Below are 17327 nucleotides of genomic sequence, written 5' to 3'. Positions count from 1 at the left end.
CAGACTGACTAGAGCCCACGCAGCATTGGGTAGATTGGAGAAGATGTGTTCGCAGGTTCAGTTTTAGGATCACCGAACGAAGCTCTGGCTCTTTGACACTTTGGCGGCTTCAACTTTGCTCTATGGAGCTGAGATATGGGGACCTTCATTGGATCACCGCGGGAGGCCGGGTCGCACAGACGGATGGGGGAACATGGAGAAACCTCTCGTCTCTATGATCTCGCGGCTCATTAGAGCCAAGGCATCAGTACCACGGGCCATTATCCGAGCAGAGCTAGCGGCCCCCCCACTAGTAGTGGAGGCGCTCACCAGATCAGTCTCCTTCATAAACCGCACATGGGAACTTCCTAGAGACGGATATGCTCGCATAGCACTTGAGTCCTCTCGACAGTTAGCCATACAAGGAGATACAACATGCTGGTATGGGGAGATGACATCATGGTTTCAGGCGCATGGGTTCAGCATAGACAGGCTGCCACCATTCCAGTAGTCATTGGATGCACCATCTCTCACTCTTACACAGTCAGAGATCACCAAGCTCATCCGCGAAGACCTGACCCAACTAGACACCAGGAGGACATGGATACAACCAGCACAGGAATTGGGCACGAAGATGGCTTTCTACAGAGACCACCTTCTCCAGCTTAGGGAAGATGGTTTTGTGATGAGACCCAAATACATGGATACCCACTTGTCTCATGGGATACGATGTGCTATTGGCCAGTTACGCACATCTTCTCACCAGCTGCGGATTGAGACTAGGAGATACAGCGGAGTACTAGCAAAGGCCAGGACATGCGCCTTGTGTGACATGGAACCTGAGACAGAGTTGCATTATACATGCCGCTGCCCCGTCTACTACGAGATACGAGGCCGCTTCCATTGCTTGTTCAGAGAGGGTTTTGGACCACTCTCAAGAGTCATGGGACACGATGATCAGAGATGCCTGGGCTTGTTCTTGCTCGAGCTGCGCAGACACAAAGATAGCCTGATGAATGGCGAGGCTAGCCCGTCCCAAAGACGGATCACAGACTTCTTCAGAGCAGACACGGGACAGCCGCAAGAGCCACTCCCATAGCAGAGCTCCCCCTCGTCTCACACCAGAGGCACACTGATCGACCGAGCGATTGAACTGGGGAAATCCAGGCGCCCAAGACTGCGGAGGACTACACAGCATCGATGGAGGCTACGTCAGAAGATTCGGAGCACGCTGGACAGGCATGCACGACGCCCGGTCAGACTACTAACCATGGAGGAAATTGATGAGATTCGCCAACGATCGATGCTAGATCTCTTGTGATTTAGCTATCCCAACAAGCCGCCCATTTTTGCTTAGTTTTTCGCTTAGTTCACATCGACCAATCTAGGATCCCATAGTATATATCTTTGTTTTGTACTGTTTTTATGTTATTTTGTTACTCTGACTTTGTATCAAATCCACCACCTTGTAACTTTCTGGTCTCATCGGTCACTATGGCCTTTTGAAGACATTAAGATAACATTTCATTTCATTTCATCTCATCTCATCTCTCTCTCTCTCTCTCTCTCTCTCTCTCTCTCTCTCTCTCTCTCTCTCTCTCTCTCTCTCTCTCTCTCTCTCTCTCTCTCTCTCTCTCTCTCTCTCTCTCTCTCTCTCTCTCTCTCTCTCTCTCTCTCTCTCTCAACAGATAGAGGAGCAGCCAACGGTGGAGAGGTCTACCCGCACTACTGGCATTCTCATAGACCGAGCATTGGAGCTAGGGAGATCTAGACGACCCCGATGGAGAAGAGGAGCTACACGGTTTCGAAGGAGGCTACAGCAAAGGATTCAAGCCATACTCTTTCGTCATCCAGAGTGCAAATGAAGATGGATCTCTACTCCCCTCCCATATTGTCTTCACATTGTACTGCTTAGTTTAGGATCCCGCAGTATTTATATTTTGTTATCCTAGTTTAATTTATTTTCTTAATCTGACTTTGTATCAGATACACCGCATTGTAACTTTCTGGTCTCATAGGTCACTTTGGCCTTTTGAAGACGTTAGTATAACATTTCATCTCTCTCTCTCTCTCTCTCTCTCTCTCTCTCTCTCTCTCTCTCTCTCTCTCTCTCTCTCTCTCTCTCTCTCTCTCTCTCTCTCTCTCTCTCTCTCTCTCTCTCTCTCCTCTCTCTCTCTCTCTCTCTCTCTCTCTCTCTCTCTCTCTCTCTCTCTCTCTCTCTCTCTCTCTCTCTCTCTCTCTCTCTCTCTCTCTCTCTCTCTCTCTCTGTGACTATGCCACAAAACCGTTAGTATGATGATGAGTGCAGACTCCAGACACCTCTATCGCCGGTTGCATGCGTAGCGGGCCCTTGGCGAGATCAGTGACCGAGAGGCTAGATGCCAAATGAAGACACATGCCCAAAGCGGTGAGTTTTCGAGGAGGCACAGGAACTAGAGCTATACCGCTTATTTATGAGCCCGGACAGTGCCACAGTGTGGCGCACCCTTCAAGAGCCACAACCGACTACAATTATTGAGGATCCACAAGTATGGCATAATATGCAGAGAGACTTTATGAGGTGCCGGACCACCCTCCGATTCCAAGGCCACCCGTCCCTCGACCCACGAGCTGTTCCTTCTTCACAGTAGAGATGATCAAGAAGGCCATCCACTGTCTATATGATCGCCTGTCTTCAGATCATGCTGGATTACAAAGTGAGCACCTCATTTACGCAACAGCCACTATAGCCCCGTTGATTCCACATGTATTCAACCCGGTTATAGGGGAGGGCTTCCCAGAGGAGTGGACTCGGCACGCCATTGTGCCAATCCACAAATCTAGAGACACCCTCGACCCAAGGAACTATACATCATGATCGGCCATACAATGGCCAAACTCTATGGAGCAGTATACAAGGCTGAGCTTAGTTCATAAGGAGAGACTGAGGGCCTATGGGCTCCTGGCCCCTATTGAGGTGGATACCTACAATTGACGCTTGGACTCCAATCTCGCAAATTTCCCTATCGTAAATTTGCCCGATTCTCTTCAATGCCCATGCCGGATTTCAACTTTTCTTTGCCTACCCACGGAGAGGTGTTATCTCTGTTAGATTCTCCACGAAAACCCATGTGTACTCTTGGGTTCTTTGTGGCTTATGTCTTAAAGACAGAGCGATGAAGACAACCTCCTGCCCGATGCACGATGTACGAAGGGTGGGAGTGGCTAATAATTCGGGGTCGGGACACGAAGACTCTTTCACATGCAGATAAAATCTCGACTATTCTATCATGTTTTCCTCGAGAATCTGTGTGTTGCAAAAGGGATCGGATCCTCTTTAGAAAAAGAATCTTTATGTGCTCTGATACCACTATAACAGGCTTGAACACTCCAAGCGAGAAATCAATAGCAACACACGAACAAAAACTTCAAAATCACTGATCTTTAATATATATATATATATATAGAGAGAGAGAGAGAGAGAGAGTCAACACAACACGGCAGAGTTCCGTGCCCAGATACATTGGCCCCAAAGACTGGCGCCTTGCTATTTCTTAACCATTAATCATTGCAAAGTACAACTCCCGAGGGACCTCTGCTCTCAGACTCTATGTCCAGATGCTATGCAGATTGAGGCCCCACGGGCTCTTTTATTCTTACAAGGGATGCTCAAAAGCAAAGCCCCAAAAGCATTGTATCAAAAGCGTCTGCCCCCAAAAACCGCCAGCGTGAATCACGGAAATCCGTACAGCTTGCCACGTCAGCATTCGTACGATCTGCCACGTCAGCATGTCAACGTGATTAACGGAACCATAGTTACCGGGGAACGCCCCCTAGCCCCCGTTCCGGCGTTCCGGGGGGCAATTCCCTTCCCGAACGTTCCGGAACGTCCCGGAATGTCTGACGTTCCGGGTGGCCAATGCAAACCGGAACGGCCGTTCCGGAACGTTCCGAAACGCCCCCGGACCGTTCCGGAATGCCCCTGGAACGGCCAACGGCTACAAACAAATTTGGCAAAAATTGAAAAAATTGAAGTAAATGTTTGGGCTTCTTTTGAAAGTGTGCAAGGCCTCAAGGACTCATAAAATGCACCCCCCTCCCCCTTTCTCTTCACAAGCTAATCCTCAAGGCTCAAGCTCTCTCCCTCTCACTCTCAAGATCTCTCCCTCTCAAGACTCACTCTCTCAAGGCTCAAGGCTTCAAGCCTTCAAAACCTCTTCCTCTCCCTCCCACTCTCTCAAATCTCTCCCTCTCCATCTCTCTCTCTCTCTCTCTCTCTCTCTCTCTCTCTCTCTCTCTCTCTCTCTCTCTCTCTCTCATCATCTAGTCATAGCAAGGTTGAATGGTCTTCAAAACGAGTTTTTTGTGAGTATTAGAGTCAAAGCACTCTAATACTCCTTGTATTTAAACACAAGGAGCTAAAAATTGCACTATTTGGGTGTTTTTTATACCTCCCGTTCCACGACGTTCCCGTTCAGGACCCCTAGCCGTTCCCCCGTTCCGCGGGGATCCCGTTGCCGTTCCCGTTCCGCGTTCCGGGTAACTATGAACGGAACCCTCTTTCAGAATGCAAGCTTCTCGTCTTTAGGGTTTTAGCCCCCTCAGCTAGGGGACCATAAGTTGGTACAACTTTGAGCTTCAAGTTCTTTAATTTAGGCCTCTCAACTAGGCTCTGTAAGTTGGTAAGACTTTATCTGCATCTTTCACCGGAGGTTGGACCTCCCTCTGTCCCAATCGAACATGCCACGTCATCACTTTGTGACACCAAGGGCCTTTAAATATGTATGGAGAGCCCTCTCTCTCTCTCTCTCTCTCTCTCTCTCTCTCTCTCTCTCTCTCTCTCTCTCTCTCTCTCTCTCTCTCATTCCAATTGCAATGGAAGTAGAGCAAAGGCCCAGACCTTGTACCTTTGCGAAGTAACAAAGAAAGAAAGGGGCACCAAACTTTCGAGCCATTGCATCTGGGAACAAAACCACATTGTTTCGTGGAACAAAACTACATTGTTGCGATAAGAGGATCCATACCATACTGGCGCGACATAGTAGCCGTCCCGGTAGAGTGCCTACCTTGGAGGACATAGAATCTCTATAGCCTTTTAGATACTGATGTATATGTATATGTATATGATGCCTCGACTATCAAAGAGCTCCATTGTATCAGCTCACCCCTTTGTATTCCCCTTGTATTAGCTTTCACCCCATCCCTACCCACTATTTTCTTTTCAGCTCTTTGTACTTTTTGTACCCAGACCTGGTATTAGATTCACCACATGTAACCTTTTGGTCATAGGTCATTTTGGCCTTTTGAAGACGTTAATATTTCATTTCATTTCTCTCTAAATAAATAAATATATTTACTTATTTTTAATTATTTATTTAGTTATTTTAATTTAATTTTTTTCAAGTTCTGTTGTACAATTTCTCACGTTTGTTGCTTTAAATTTCTCGCTTAAGAGTGTCCAAGCCTGTTACATTTCTCTTTTCATTTTGCGTAACGTTGCCTTTTTTGAAGCAAAGTAAAACCCAATCACCAACTTTGATATCAACACATTATCGATAATTGTCAGTAGCTCGCTTTTGTTTCTTTTTGAGACTTTTGCGAAGCCTCTTTAACCTTTGCATACGTTGTTCCAAGTCTTGAACAAATTTATCAGTCTCAAAGATTTTGTCCTTTATAAGATAGGTGAAACTTTGCCGGTCCCTTGAATGACCTCAAAGGGAGCGTTGTCCGGAGAAGAATGGGTAGCATTGTTGTAGGCAAACTCTTTCAATGGTAAGTACTTTTCCTTTGTGATCCGCAACGTAAGCCTTCAGAAGATCAAGCAAGATACAGTGGGCATTCCCGGATTGCCCATCACTGTGACGATGAAAACCCCAATGTGGTGTTAAATGTTGTCCAATAGAGGCTAGAGCTCTCTAAAAGAGACTCATCATGCGTGGAGCACGATCACTTACCATAGATGATGTAGCCATAAGGTGTAATGTACAAAGAGCATCGCCATCCGATCTGCTTCGATAGTCTTTCTAACTGGAACAAAATGAGCATGCTTGCTTGATCAGTCCATGATAGTCCAGACTCCAAATACCATTGCGGCCAGATGAGGCAGCCGGTAAGTCAAGGATAAAATCCATAGCTATGCTCTCCCTTGGTCGAGTAGGAGTAGGAAGAGAATGTAGCAAGCCCGAGGCCTTGTGGCAGTCATACTTTACTTTTTGTCAGTAAGAAACATACTTGTATACATCTTTGCGTCGAGTAGGCCAATAGAAGAAGGTGTCTATGTCAGTGGTGGTAGGGTGTAAGACATTCTCAAATTGTCCATCAGTCTCAGGATGAAAAGAGAAAAAAAACTTCAATGTACTGTTGATGTTGTTGAACAGAGCTCTCCAAAAGAGACTCGTCATATGTGGATCACAATCACTTACAATAGATGATGTAGCCGGAAGATATACTGTAAAAAGAACATTGCCATCCGATCTGCTTCAATAGTCTTTCTAACTAGAACAAAAAGAGCCTGCTTGCTGAATCGTTCAATGATAGTCCAACTACCATTGCAGCCCCATGAGGTGGTCAGCAAGTCGCAGATAAGTAGGGATAGGAAGAGAATGTAACAAGCCGGAGGCCTTAGGGCAGTCATACTTCAGTTTTTGGCAGGTAAGACATTCAGAAACATTTTTGTCTAGATATTTGCGTAGAGTAGGCCAATAGAAAAAGGTATCTATGCCTGGTGGTAGAGTGAAACGCCACGATGACCCACATATGGAGGAGCATGAGACTCAAGCTCAATCTTAGGTTTAAAAAGCGCATGCAATACGCTTGCCATGATATAGGAGGTAACCATCTTCAAGGTGCAACCCGGAACAGAGAACCCAGACATGCGACGCTCAAAAACATACGCAAAAATAGGATAAATCCTTCAGGCGTCCAAATATAGATAAGTAGCAAAAGTCCCTACAGCCACATAAGCTGGACACAAAAGTGCATCTGCTCCCTTGTTGTTTTTGCCTTTGATTGAAATAATCTGGAAATGAAAGAGTGATAAGCTATTGGCCCATCACATCTCCTTCTCAGAAATCTTGGTTGGCCCATAAAGTAACGAAGCCTCTAACGATTGGTCTCAATGAAAAACTCAGCTCCTATAAGGTAATTCTTCTAAGATATAAGCACATAATTCTTCTAAGATATAAGCACATGTAAAACGGCAAGGAACTCCTCATACCTCCAATCACACACAATCATTATTGAAACGGACTTTGTTGTCACAACCTCTTTGCAACTACAAAAAATTTGCAATCAAGACTCTTGTCCCTATCCTCCTTAAAAGGACTACAATTTAAGGATACTGAAACATCTGCTACAAGTATAGAAAGAGTAACAAAAGCAATGACCAGTCCTAGTCAAGCAAATGCATTGCATTGATGCCGTTTTAACTAAACAATGGCATATACCTTATATCAGGATCCTTTAATGATGTAATAATCTGGGCCTGATGTCGTTTGATGCTTTCTTGAACATCAGTGACTAGTAACATCCTGGTCATGTTCTCCTGGAGTAGAGAAAAGGCATATTAGAAAGACTGTCCTGAGAGAAAACCTATCAAGCTACACACAGCTATACTAAAGATTGTGACTCACAAGGCCAAGGTACCGGATATTGGGCTCCCGAACAGCTATGAACTTCCCAAGAATAGCCACACATTGTGACATCATTTCCTTCTCAGCATCCAAATGCATGACCTTTGTTTTTGGCACAAACAAGAATTATCGTAAATGTACAAATAAAGAAGCAAGTTGCACAAGCAAATAAAAAGAGTTAAGACTAAAGGTCTTACCAGCGCCAAAGCTTCAAAAAGTACTGCATGAGCAGCATTGTTTTTGTTGACATTCTTTACAACATCAGTTCCCATAAGAATACGGTGAAGAACCTGAACAGGAAGACTGTAATCAGAACAAAGATGCCACAAGCTCCAGCAACTGTCATCAAGGTATACTTCAAACTGCTGTTACACAACCTCAAAGAGAGATCTCCGGGTATTTGGATCTTCAATGGTAGGAAAATATTGAAGTGCTCTCATTGTTTTGACCTGATAATGAGCCGAAAATTCATATTGAAATAAATGCCAAAAAACTAGCCAGCACGTCAATAAAATTTTGTTGACAGTCATGAGAATATGTGCTCCAAGGTAGAAGAAAACCAACTTGTAGCCAAGGAGATGGAATGCCATAGTAGGTATACTCTTGAGGAATGTCTTGACTCCTTGTGAGTCGTTCCAGAATTCTCACGCACTTTGGAACGCAATTCCAATAACCATCAGGGTTGTTGGCAACTAATGCAACAAGAAGGCTCATCACTGCAGTCAAGACTCCTAATTCACGCTCGTCAAGCAACTGAGACATACGGTCTGACCTGTTGAAAGCTTCTCTATTACTGAAAGCATTGCTTTAATTCTATAAAACTGGAGGTGGTGATGGAAAAGCCTGCAGCTTACCATCCATCCACATTTACAACATCTGGGTTTTTTCTGAATAAACGCAGCAGACAAAGAGCTGCTTTTTTCCTGACAACAGGTCTGCATGAGCTGGATAACTATGGATTCAAACAACAGAAAAGATTACTGGGATAGAAGCATTATAATTAACACATTTGAGAATAATCTGTAAACACAATGATGGAGCTACCAGTAGTTTTTGAACATCCGGTGCAAGGGACTCAGAAAAATCTTTACCACCGATATTTCCAACCTGAACATTAGCAACATGGAAAGTCAAACTGGCCACTTCCAATATATATAATAGGCAAATGAAAATGAAACATCCATAGTTTCCAGTCTGAATTCCAATAAGTTAAAAGTCATATAAAAGTAAAAAGCAGCTGTCTTTATTTTGTGTGGAAAACCAATCAGAATTTTGTACTGCAGAGCAGCAAAATGAAGTAAATCCAATTGAGAAATGTTAACAGTCTAGTGAATCCTGTCCAGTAGTAGTATATTGCTTATGCAAATGTAGTCTCAAAATAAACTCCAGCTCTAGTATCAAAACAGACGCAGGCATGATTCCATGCAAACCCTCGCAAAGCAGTAATAAACATTCCTCTTGGGAAACAACCTGCATTGGGGAATGTAAAGAAACACCAAACCACATTGTCGCAGCGAGGGTAGGCTTAGATTTAGAAAGAACTCATAGAGGAATATTATGGGTATAACACATTAAAACTTGCACCAAAGTACATGAAGATTGTAAGGTTCTAGATCATCATTCAATGATTACACATGTTACGCGTAAACTAAATAACAATACACCTTTATAAGGTCAGAAAAGACTCAACTTACATACTAAAAGAGGTGCTGAAAAACATAAAAAGAATAAATAGATAATCATTAGAAGTCTTAGTTTCCTGGAAACAGCGTATCAGACCTTTGAAACGGGAAATGGGCTTAACTCAAATCTTTGAAGCGTTGAAACGCTTTGAAATGGAAGCATACCTAATGGCATTCTAACAAAAACTCACCTTAGTTTATAACTTAAATTTTGGGACGATATCTCTGATCTAATACAAACTCACCTTAGTTTATAACTTAAATTTTGGGACAATTTCTCAGAGTTAGAGAGGAAGCCACACATAGGAGAGGAGAGCATGCGGACTACTTCACTCACGCTGCCTGGAGGAAGGTTTGAAACATTACGCAAAGCAGTTTGTTAATGCACGCTGCATTTTTTGGGCCTTTCATACCTACAGCCAGGCTTTTAACACACATGCTGGGCCTTTCAGGCCTACATTCTTAAATGCATGCCAATTTTTTAGCCCTGCACCACAAAACTAAATCGTAATGCCAATGCTGTACACTTTTGTCAGTGCTTACATTGTGAAGGTTTTGGGAATTTCATAGCCAGGTTTTTAATATACATGCCATATTTTTTCCTCTGCACCACAAAATTGAAACAAAACCAAATTAACAACTTCTCTGGAAACATTATGACACTGAAATTGAAACTGAAAAAAACGAACTCCTGCATAAAACATACTCAGTGTCTGCAATGAAAAGAGATTACTTGAAAATCCTCCAGAACGACCAAATGGTGCCTATTCTGAGGGCAAGTACATCATTGTTTACATAGCAAGCCCGAAGGCATCAAACGGAAGACTGGAAAACCAAATACAACAAGGCACATGGCCAAACCGTAAAGACGGGAGGCCAAGGTAAAAAACCTCTCCTAAAGAGAGTAAAAAGTGCCCTGGCCAGCTAATTGGAAAGATGATGACAGTAGCCTCTGAAAGATAGGCACTTCGACCAAAAGCCCATTCAACAACTGTAGATCAAGAACCGTAGTCACTAAAAGCCACCCACGGTGAAGATGACAGAGAGCAACTTCAAGAAGCTCGATGTAAGGCATCTCGGGCAGATGCCTGCCATTTGGTAAAATCTGACAATGAAAAGTAATCAGGGAACAGAAGGGAGAGAGCAATTAGTGACGAAGATGAGGGTGAAGAGACAACTGACATCACCAAGAAACTGTAGGAGGATGACACAAGGTGGAAATCAAAGCGCTGCCCTGGAGTTGCCTAGAAGCTTTCAACCAGAATAGAGAAAAGTCCACTTGTTGAAGGTGGCTCCTGAAGATCATAGCTGAAGAGGGAACTTATGAAATATAGTGTAGGAGGCCTGGAACCAGCATCCAAGTGAAATCCGGCTGAAGAATATTGGTAGAGCGAGCAGAGAGTAAAGCAGCTTGCCAACCACTAAACCAACAAGCCACAAGAGCAGCCCAAGCCAAAACAACAAAACCCAAGACGTCAATGTAAGAAAAGGAAAGTAAGCAAAAGAAAACGAAAGCAACAGAAGTAAAAAAGTAAAACACAAACAAGACAAACATTAAGGACTACCTTTCACGCACGCACACACCCGAAAGCAAACCCTCAAAGGGCAAAAAGAAACCACTTAAACACACAGCCATACAAACTCTAAGGACAAGCTTCCACGCATACACATTGTGAGGTCCCACTGTGATCTTCTCGCTAGAGGAAGAGGAAAGAGAGTGTGCGAGAGTTGTATGCTATTAGCGCAAGGAGAGGGGCATGAAGGATGCAAGAGAAGGAGCCCTAGCAGAGGGTGTGAGTATGCGCAAGTGGAGAGCAAGGAGGAGCAGCGTGCGATGCAGAGAAAGAGGGAGAGTGTCAACGTTGGGAAGAAGCCCACCTTTTTTTTTTAAGGTTGGGGATGCCTTTATATGATGTAGATTGAGATGACTTTTATTTTAAGTGCCCGTTCACATGGGCGGGCACCAGACTCGAGCATAAATGCCTTTATTCCCAACAACCTCCCACCTAAAGGCAATGTACCTTTTTAAGATAGAAGAAAGAATCAGCTATCCATGTACGAGAGCTGATCTCATAGCTGTAGTCATCCAATGCCCATCATCTGGCCGCAATATGCAAATCTCTCTGTTGGCAAACTCTTCGTCAAAAGATCTGTAGCATTGTCATCGGTATGTACTTTGACTAACTCAATGGCTTTGTCATCAAGCACATTCCGGATAAAATGATCCTTCACTTCTATGTGCTTTGTCTTGGCATGAAAGACTGGATTCCATGCAAGCATAATAGCACTTTGGCTATCGCAATGTAGCACCGAAACCTCTTCAGCAATACCAAGTTCTCCCACCAAACGTTTCAGCCAGAAGGCTTCCTTACAGGCTTCCGTGGCAACCACATATTCAGCCTCAGTGGTGCACAAAGCAACACACTTTTGCAGTCGCTTAATCCATGAACATGCACCTCCTGTGACAGTGAACGCATATCCAAAAGTAAACTTCCTGCAATCTAAATTTCCAACAAAATCTGCATCTGTAAAACCAACCACAGATGTCTTGTGCTTCCCAAAACATATGCACAAATCCTTTGTGCCCTTCAAGTATCTCAAAATACATTTCACTGCTTCCCAATGTTTCTTGCCGGGATTACTCATGTATCTACTCACCACTCCCACCGCTAATGCAATGTCTGGACGTGTGGCAACCATAGCATACATTAAATTGCCAACGGCTGATGCATAAGGGATATTGGTCATTTCAGCCCGTATATCATCAAATGTAGGGTTGTCATCTCCACTAAGTTTCACATATGTAGGCAATGGTGTGCTAATTGCCTTCCCACCCTCCATATTGAAACATTGCAAGATCCTAGATACATATTCCTGTTGAGATAGATAAAGAAGGCCTTTTCTTCTATCTCGGATGATACGCATACTAAGAATGTGACTTGCATCACCAAGATCCTTCATCTCAAAACGTTTATGTAAGCTTTGCTTCAACATATTCAGCTCATTGACATTCCGGCCAGCAAGAAGCATATTTCCCATCTTTAGCCTTTTTAGTGTATAAACAGTGAGTTGCATGACATCTCTTGAAACCTTGAGACCTCATAAATGCATCAAACTTATGATACCATTCATGTGATGCCTGCTTCAATCCATACAAGCTTTTGTTAAGCTCACATACCATCTCCTCCTTTCCGGCAACTACAAAACCCTTACATGGAAATCACCATGTAAGAACGATGTTTTTACATCCATGTGCATGAGTTCCATGTCTTCACTAGAAACCAAAGCAAGGAGCCGCAAAGTAGTCAATTTTACCACTGGGGAGAAGATTTCATCAAAGTCGGTTCCTTTCTTCTACTTGTACCCTTTTGCAACCAAACGTGCTTGATGAATAAAAGAGCTTTGTGAAGTAGCCATGTCGTAGATACATGCTATCCCCCCTCAATGAGAAGTTCATTCGGTAGGGATCAAACTCAAATTATGCGATGAAGCTGTTTTTTTAGTGGCGGGCACAGACTTGGTGAGAAAGTCTGCCCAATTTTCTACAGATGGAACATACACTAGCTTGATGAAGCCATTTGCGACTAATTCTTTCAAGAGATGGAAGCTTATCTTAATGTGTTTGAGCTTGGATGAGAAGAAAGGTGATTCTGTAAGTGCGATGGTAGACTGATTATCACAAAAAAGAGTGATTGGCACCGAATGATCAACAGTTAGAGGTTGTTCAGCCTGCAAATCATCGTGAACAGCTGGCTGTCCAGCCATTCTTTCCACTTGTAAAGGTTGCCTACTTGTCCATTATGTTCCTCAACATGTGGTGCATCAATAGCAACTTGATTTCCCCCATTCGGGCCATCATTTTCAGCTCTGATAGGCTGCTGTTCAGCGGGCATTCTCAGCTGACCAATCGGTATATCTTCCCTCAAAACAACCCTTTTTACTTCCTCGACAGGAGTAGGTCGTTGTGCATGTGATCCTCATAGATGATTTACATCATTGTTGCGAATAGCCTGTCTCTTTTCGGGATCCCACAATCTATACCCCATATCCTAAGAAAATACATTTACATGACTTCGGTTCACGTTTGTTGCGATCTTCTCTCCGCAAGTGCACATAAGCTTCGCAACCAAACACTCTCAAATGGGAATATGAAGGTGGCTTGCTGGACCACACTTCCTTAGGTACTTTTCCATCCAAAGCCCTATTTGGTGATCGATTAACAAGGTGAACAGCTGGAAGCTGCAAACAGCTTCCATCCAAAAACCATGGGATAAAGGTTCACGACAGTGGAAAATCAGTAAATTCAAGTTTCTACAGGAGTTCCCATTCAATTCGAATCGTTTCGATGCCTATTCGAGCTCAGAAATTGGGGTTCTTGCTGAAATTTTAGAAATTCTGAAATTCTGAAATTAATTTCAGCAAATTAAGCGGGTTGAATCTCAAATGCTTTTGGGGGTTTTACTAAATTTTGATAATTTACTCAAAATTGGCCCTGGAAATGCACTAACAGGCTATTTTTGATGCAATTTGTGGCACATTAAACTGAGAAATTTGGGGGTTTTGCGTTTCGAAGTGAAACTGTTGCATTTTCTTGTCTTTGAATGAGAAATTGATGCTGAATTCCTTTATTGTACTGCTGTACACTCGATTTACGCACTGAACTTTCTGTTTTCAGCTTCAAAGTTCTCGAAATAGTCCTCTATTTGCGTGTACACTTCTGTGATCACTACGCACGTGTAGAATTGCCTTTGTCGCGATGAAACTCCGCTCTGATACCAATTGTGAGGTCCCACTGTGATCTTCTCACGAGAACAAGAGGAAAGAGAGAGCACGAGAGCTGTATGCTATTAGCGCAAGGAGAGGGGCATGTAGGATGCAGGAGGAGGAGAGCTAGCAGAGGGTGTGAGTATGCGCAAGTGGAGAGCAAGGAGGAGGAGTGTGCGATGTAGAGAGAGGGAGAACGTCAACGCTGAAGAAGCCCACGTAAGTTTGGGGCTACCTTTATATTATGTACAGTGAGATGACTTTTAATTTAAGTGCCCGTTGACATGGGCGGGCACCAGACAGAGGCATAAATGCCTTCATTCCCAACACACACTCATACGCGCACACATCCACACACCCGGAAGCGAGGGAAACAAAAGGAAACCACATGCACACACCCACACGAACCGAAGAGCAATAGCAAATAGGAAAATAGGAAAAGAAAAGCAATATAACAAAAAGAAGGTAGCCAAACCCAAAACATGCAGGGCGCCGATGAACCAACAAGACCAACATAAGGAGAAACGCCTAAACAACTACCAAAGAGTATGTAGCATCAGGAGAAGGAGAGTTGGTGTGGGAGGCAAGGTAGCTAAAGCACCTTCCTCAGGCAGAGCTAACGGTCCCGATAGGCTCCGTGTTGATGGGGGGTGATGCGACACCATGGAAGTTGGGTAAGGAGATGGGAAAGAGACGAGGTTAAGCCGAGGGATGGCACGAAGCAAGCCTTGCAACGGGTAGCGAGGACGCAAAGACGAACCAGCTGGATACAGCGTGTCGTCGGGTGTAGATCGGCAGGGCGAACGGGCTCGAGGGAAACAGCAACAGCAAGCAAGGGCAGAAGTTGCGCAAGCTGCATGGAGCCAGGATGCGTAGGCGGGGGTGCAAGGGCAGGTTGTGAGAACGTGACACGGTTGGCCTAGGGTTGCATGCCATGCGCTCAGAGAGATGATGGCATAGGGTTGCAGGCCATGCGCACTGGAGAATTATCCCCTTCTTAGTAGCTTAAGTTTCTTACATCCCTCATTATTTTGTACCTTTGTATTGACTAGAGAGTCTCTAGTCTTTTCCCCACTTTCACTTTCACTACAACATTTTATTTAGGATGTTAAGTCTTTCTTTCAGCACACACATTTTGTATTAGATTCACCAGTTTGTAACTTGTTGGTCTCATAGGTCATTTTGGCCGTTTGTAGACGTTAATATATCATTTCATTTCTCTCTCTCTCTCTCTCTCTCTCTCTCTCTCTCTCTCTCTCTCTCTCTCTCTTTTTTATACGGGGCTGCCCGGGACCCTCAAGATAAACACCTTCACCTAGAGGCCAAGGGCCCGCAACTTGGAGCTCGCGTGCTGGGAGGCTCGCGTCCACTGACTTGAGTCCCTTTGGCGGCTAGTTGAGGGGCTCGTCCAGAAAACGGCCCGAGATCACGTCTAGCTCAACGCACGCGGGAGCCTTCGTGGCACCGCGTGAACATGAAGTTTAGTTGAGTGCGGAAGCATCTTTAGGATCAATGTTGAGCGAACGAGGCTATTCGGACCTTGAGCGCATATCTAAGAGGGTCCCCCAGGAACTCTCTCAGGCCACTTTGGGCTAACTTAGAAAAATGCCGAAAAGGCCCCAGACTGCCTCGGGTCGGGGTGGGCCGAACCTGCCAATAGCCCGTCGCTTGAGAACGAGGAGCGCCACGGGCGCGCATTCATGAGTGTGCGTGGCTGAACTCAAAGAGGAAGCCGAGGTCTCCGCATGGAGTACCTAAACGTCCAAAACGGATAAGCCGTCCGCGTGTAGCGCCGAGCCGACGCTCGCCGATGTGAACCGTCCTTGAACCAAAAGAGATGAAGCCTATCTGATTGCTTCCTTGGCATACAAACCAAGGTTTTCCTGAGACTGCCGGAGAGTCGATCCCATTGATACCTTGAAGCTTTGGCATACTTCAGGACTCGATTGAGCCTGAATGTTCTGAACTCGATTGGGCTCCTTGTGAGCCGGATGTAGGCATACTCGCTGTCTTTACCTCGGAGGGGCTCCTGTCTGTGCCCGGATGTAGGTGGCTTTGCTTGCTTGCCTGTCTTCTGCTGAAGATGTGCCCACTCTGATTGGGCTGATGTTGGCTTAGAGATATGAGCAGTGCTATCTCGTAGACCGTCACTGCGGGAGGCATCACTCAACCTCCGGCCTTCTTGTGAGGGGGCCTTCCTCATGTGGCTCTTGCGTTTAGCTGTCTTTGTGGGGGGCTATCCCCGAATCTGTGTGCTTTGGAAAAAAAAATGGATGGCCTGCCTGCTCGCAGACCTCTAGCTTCGTTGTGGTGCTCGGTCCACCAATTCTGGGTCATCCGGCTTCGAAGAAGAAGTGCGAGGTCCACCCAAATCGAGTTGGGTCCCCGGCATGGCTGAAGGGGCTCGGTCCACCCTTAACGGGTCCCCAGCTTCGTTGTTGTGTCAAGGTGCACGGTCCACCCGAGTCGAAATCGGGTCCCCGGCTTTGCTACTGCTAACTGGCCCTTACATAGCCTCATGGTCTGCAGGCACATGGTCCTGCTTGTGAAGATCTTGTCTCTTGTGTGTTGAGGCTCTAGTGTAGCCTGATGTTCGGCAGGCACTCGGTCCTGCTTTTGAAGTTCACTTCACTGCTTTGAGGCTCTAGCTGTAGCCTGATAGTCCGCAGGCACTCGGTCCTACTTTTGATGATCTGTTGGTTGGTTGCTGCTTGCGTCTCGATTGAGTTTGGAGGATTGTTGCCTTGCTTGGCTCACCCGCTGAAGATAGGGGCTAGGATCCAATCATTCTGCCTTCACCTGCGATTGAGTTTCCCTCAAGAGGTACTATCGACCTTACGTTGATTTAGCGTGGCCTTTCCCTACTGGCTTGTCTTTGCCGATGCTGCCTTCCTTGGCACCTACCTCGCTGCTGCTGATGCTAAAGTCACCTCACCGTCCTTGTTGACAGCGGAGGCTGTTTCTGAATGAGTCGGTCCCTTACCTTGGACCGCTCTGCCAAGTCATACCAATACCAGGTTGAAGCTCAATGGATGATAGTCACATTTGGCTCCGGGTCCGCTTACCTCTTCACAAGGTGCAGGTCAACTCCTGACGAGCCTAACTAATGAGAAATTTCATTTCTGAGGGCCGATCCAACTGGTCGTCCGTTTGAAGGTGATTGCTAAGGGGGACACTTAGCATTGTGCCCCCCGCGGCTGCCCGATTGACTGGCCGCTGCTTTTGCTTCTTGATGGATGCTTGATGAGCATGGAGGGACTCTTCACCTAGAGTCCTCACCGAAGAAAATTTG

The 17327-nt window shown here is 45.2% G+C and overlaps 1 protein-coding gene across 1 annotated transcript in view; it reads right to left on the bottom strand.

Moving 5' to 3' along the window:
- LOC147434416 (AP-2 complex subunit alpha-2-like) overlaps positions 1-17327 on the bottom strand; it is a 154571-nt gene that overhangs the window by 89787 nt on the left and 47457 nt on the right. Inside the window, exons 4-10 of the mRNA XM_086490885.1 lie at positions 8634-8696; positions 8444-8541; positions 8154-8361; positions 7967-8038; positions 7787-7879; positions 7590-7691; positions 7404-7501 (exon numbers count right to left, since the gene is read on the bottom strand). Coding sequence (XP_086347011.1) covers positions 7404-7501; positions 7590-7691; positions 7787-7879; positions 7967-8038; positions 8154-8361; positions 8444-8541; positions 8634-8696 — 734 coding nt within the window. The remainder of the gene's footprint in view (positions 1-7403; positions 7502-7589; positions 7692-7786; positions 7880-7966; positions 8039-8153; positions 8362-8443; positions 8542-8633; positions 8697-17327) is intronic.

This window comes from Adiantum capillus-veneris, chromosome 19 (assembly GCF_014529385.1).
Source record: "Adiantum capillus-veneris isolate H3 chromosome 19, ASM1452938v2, whole genome shotgun sequence".
Lineage (NCBI taxonomy): Eukaryota > Viridiplantae > Streptophyta > Polypodiopsida > Polypodiales > Pteridaceae > Adiantum > Adiantum capillus-veneris.
This window is presented reverse-complemented; position numbering and strand designations above follow the sequence as displayed.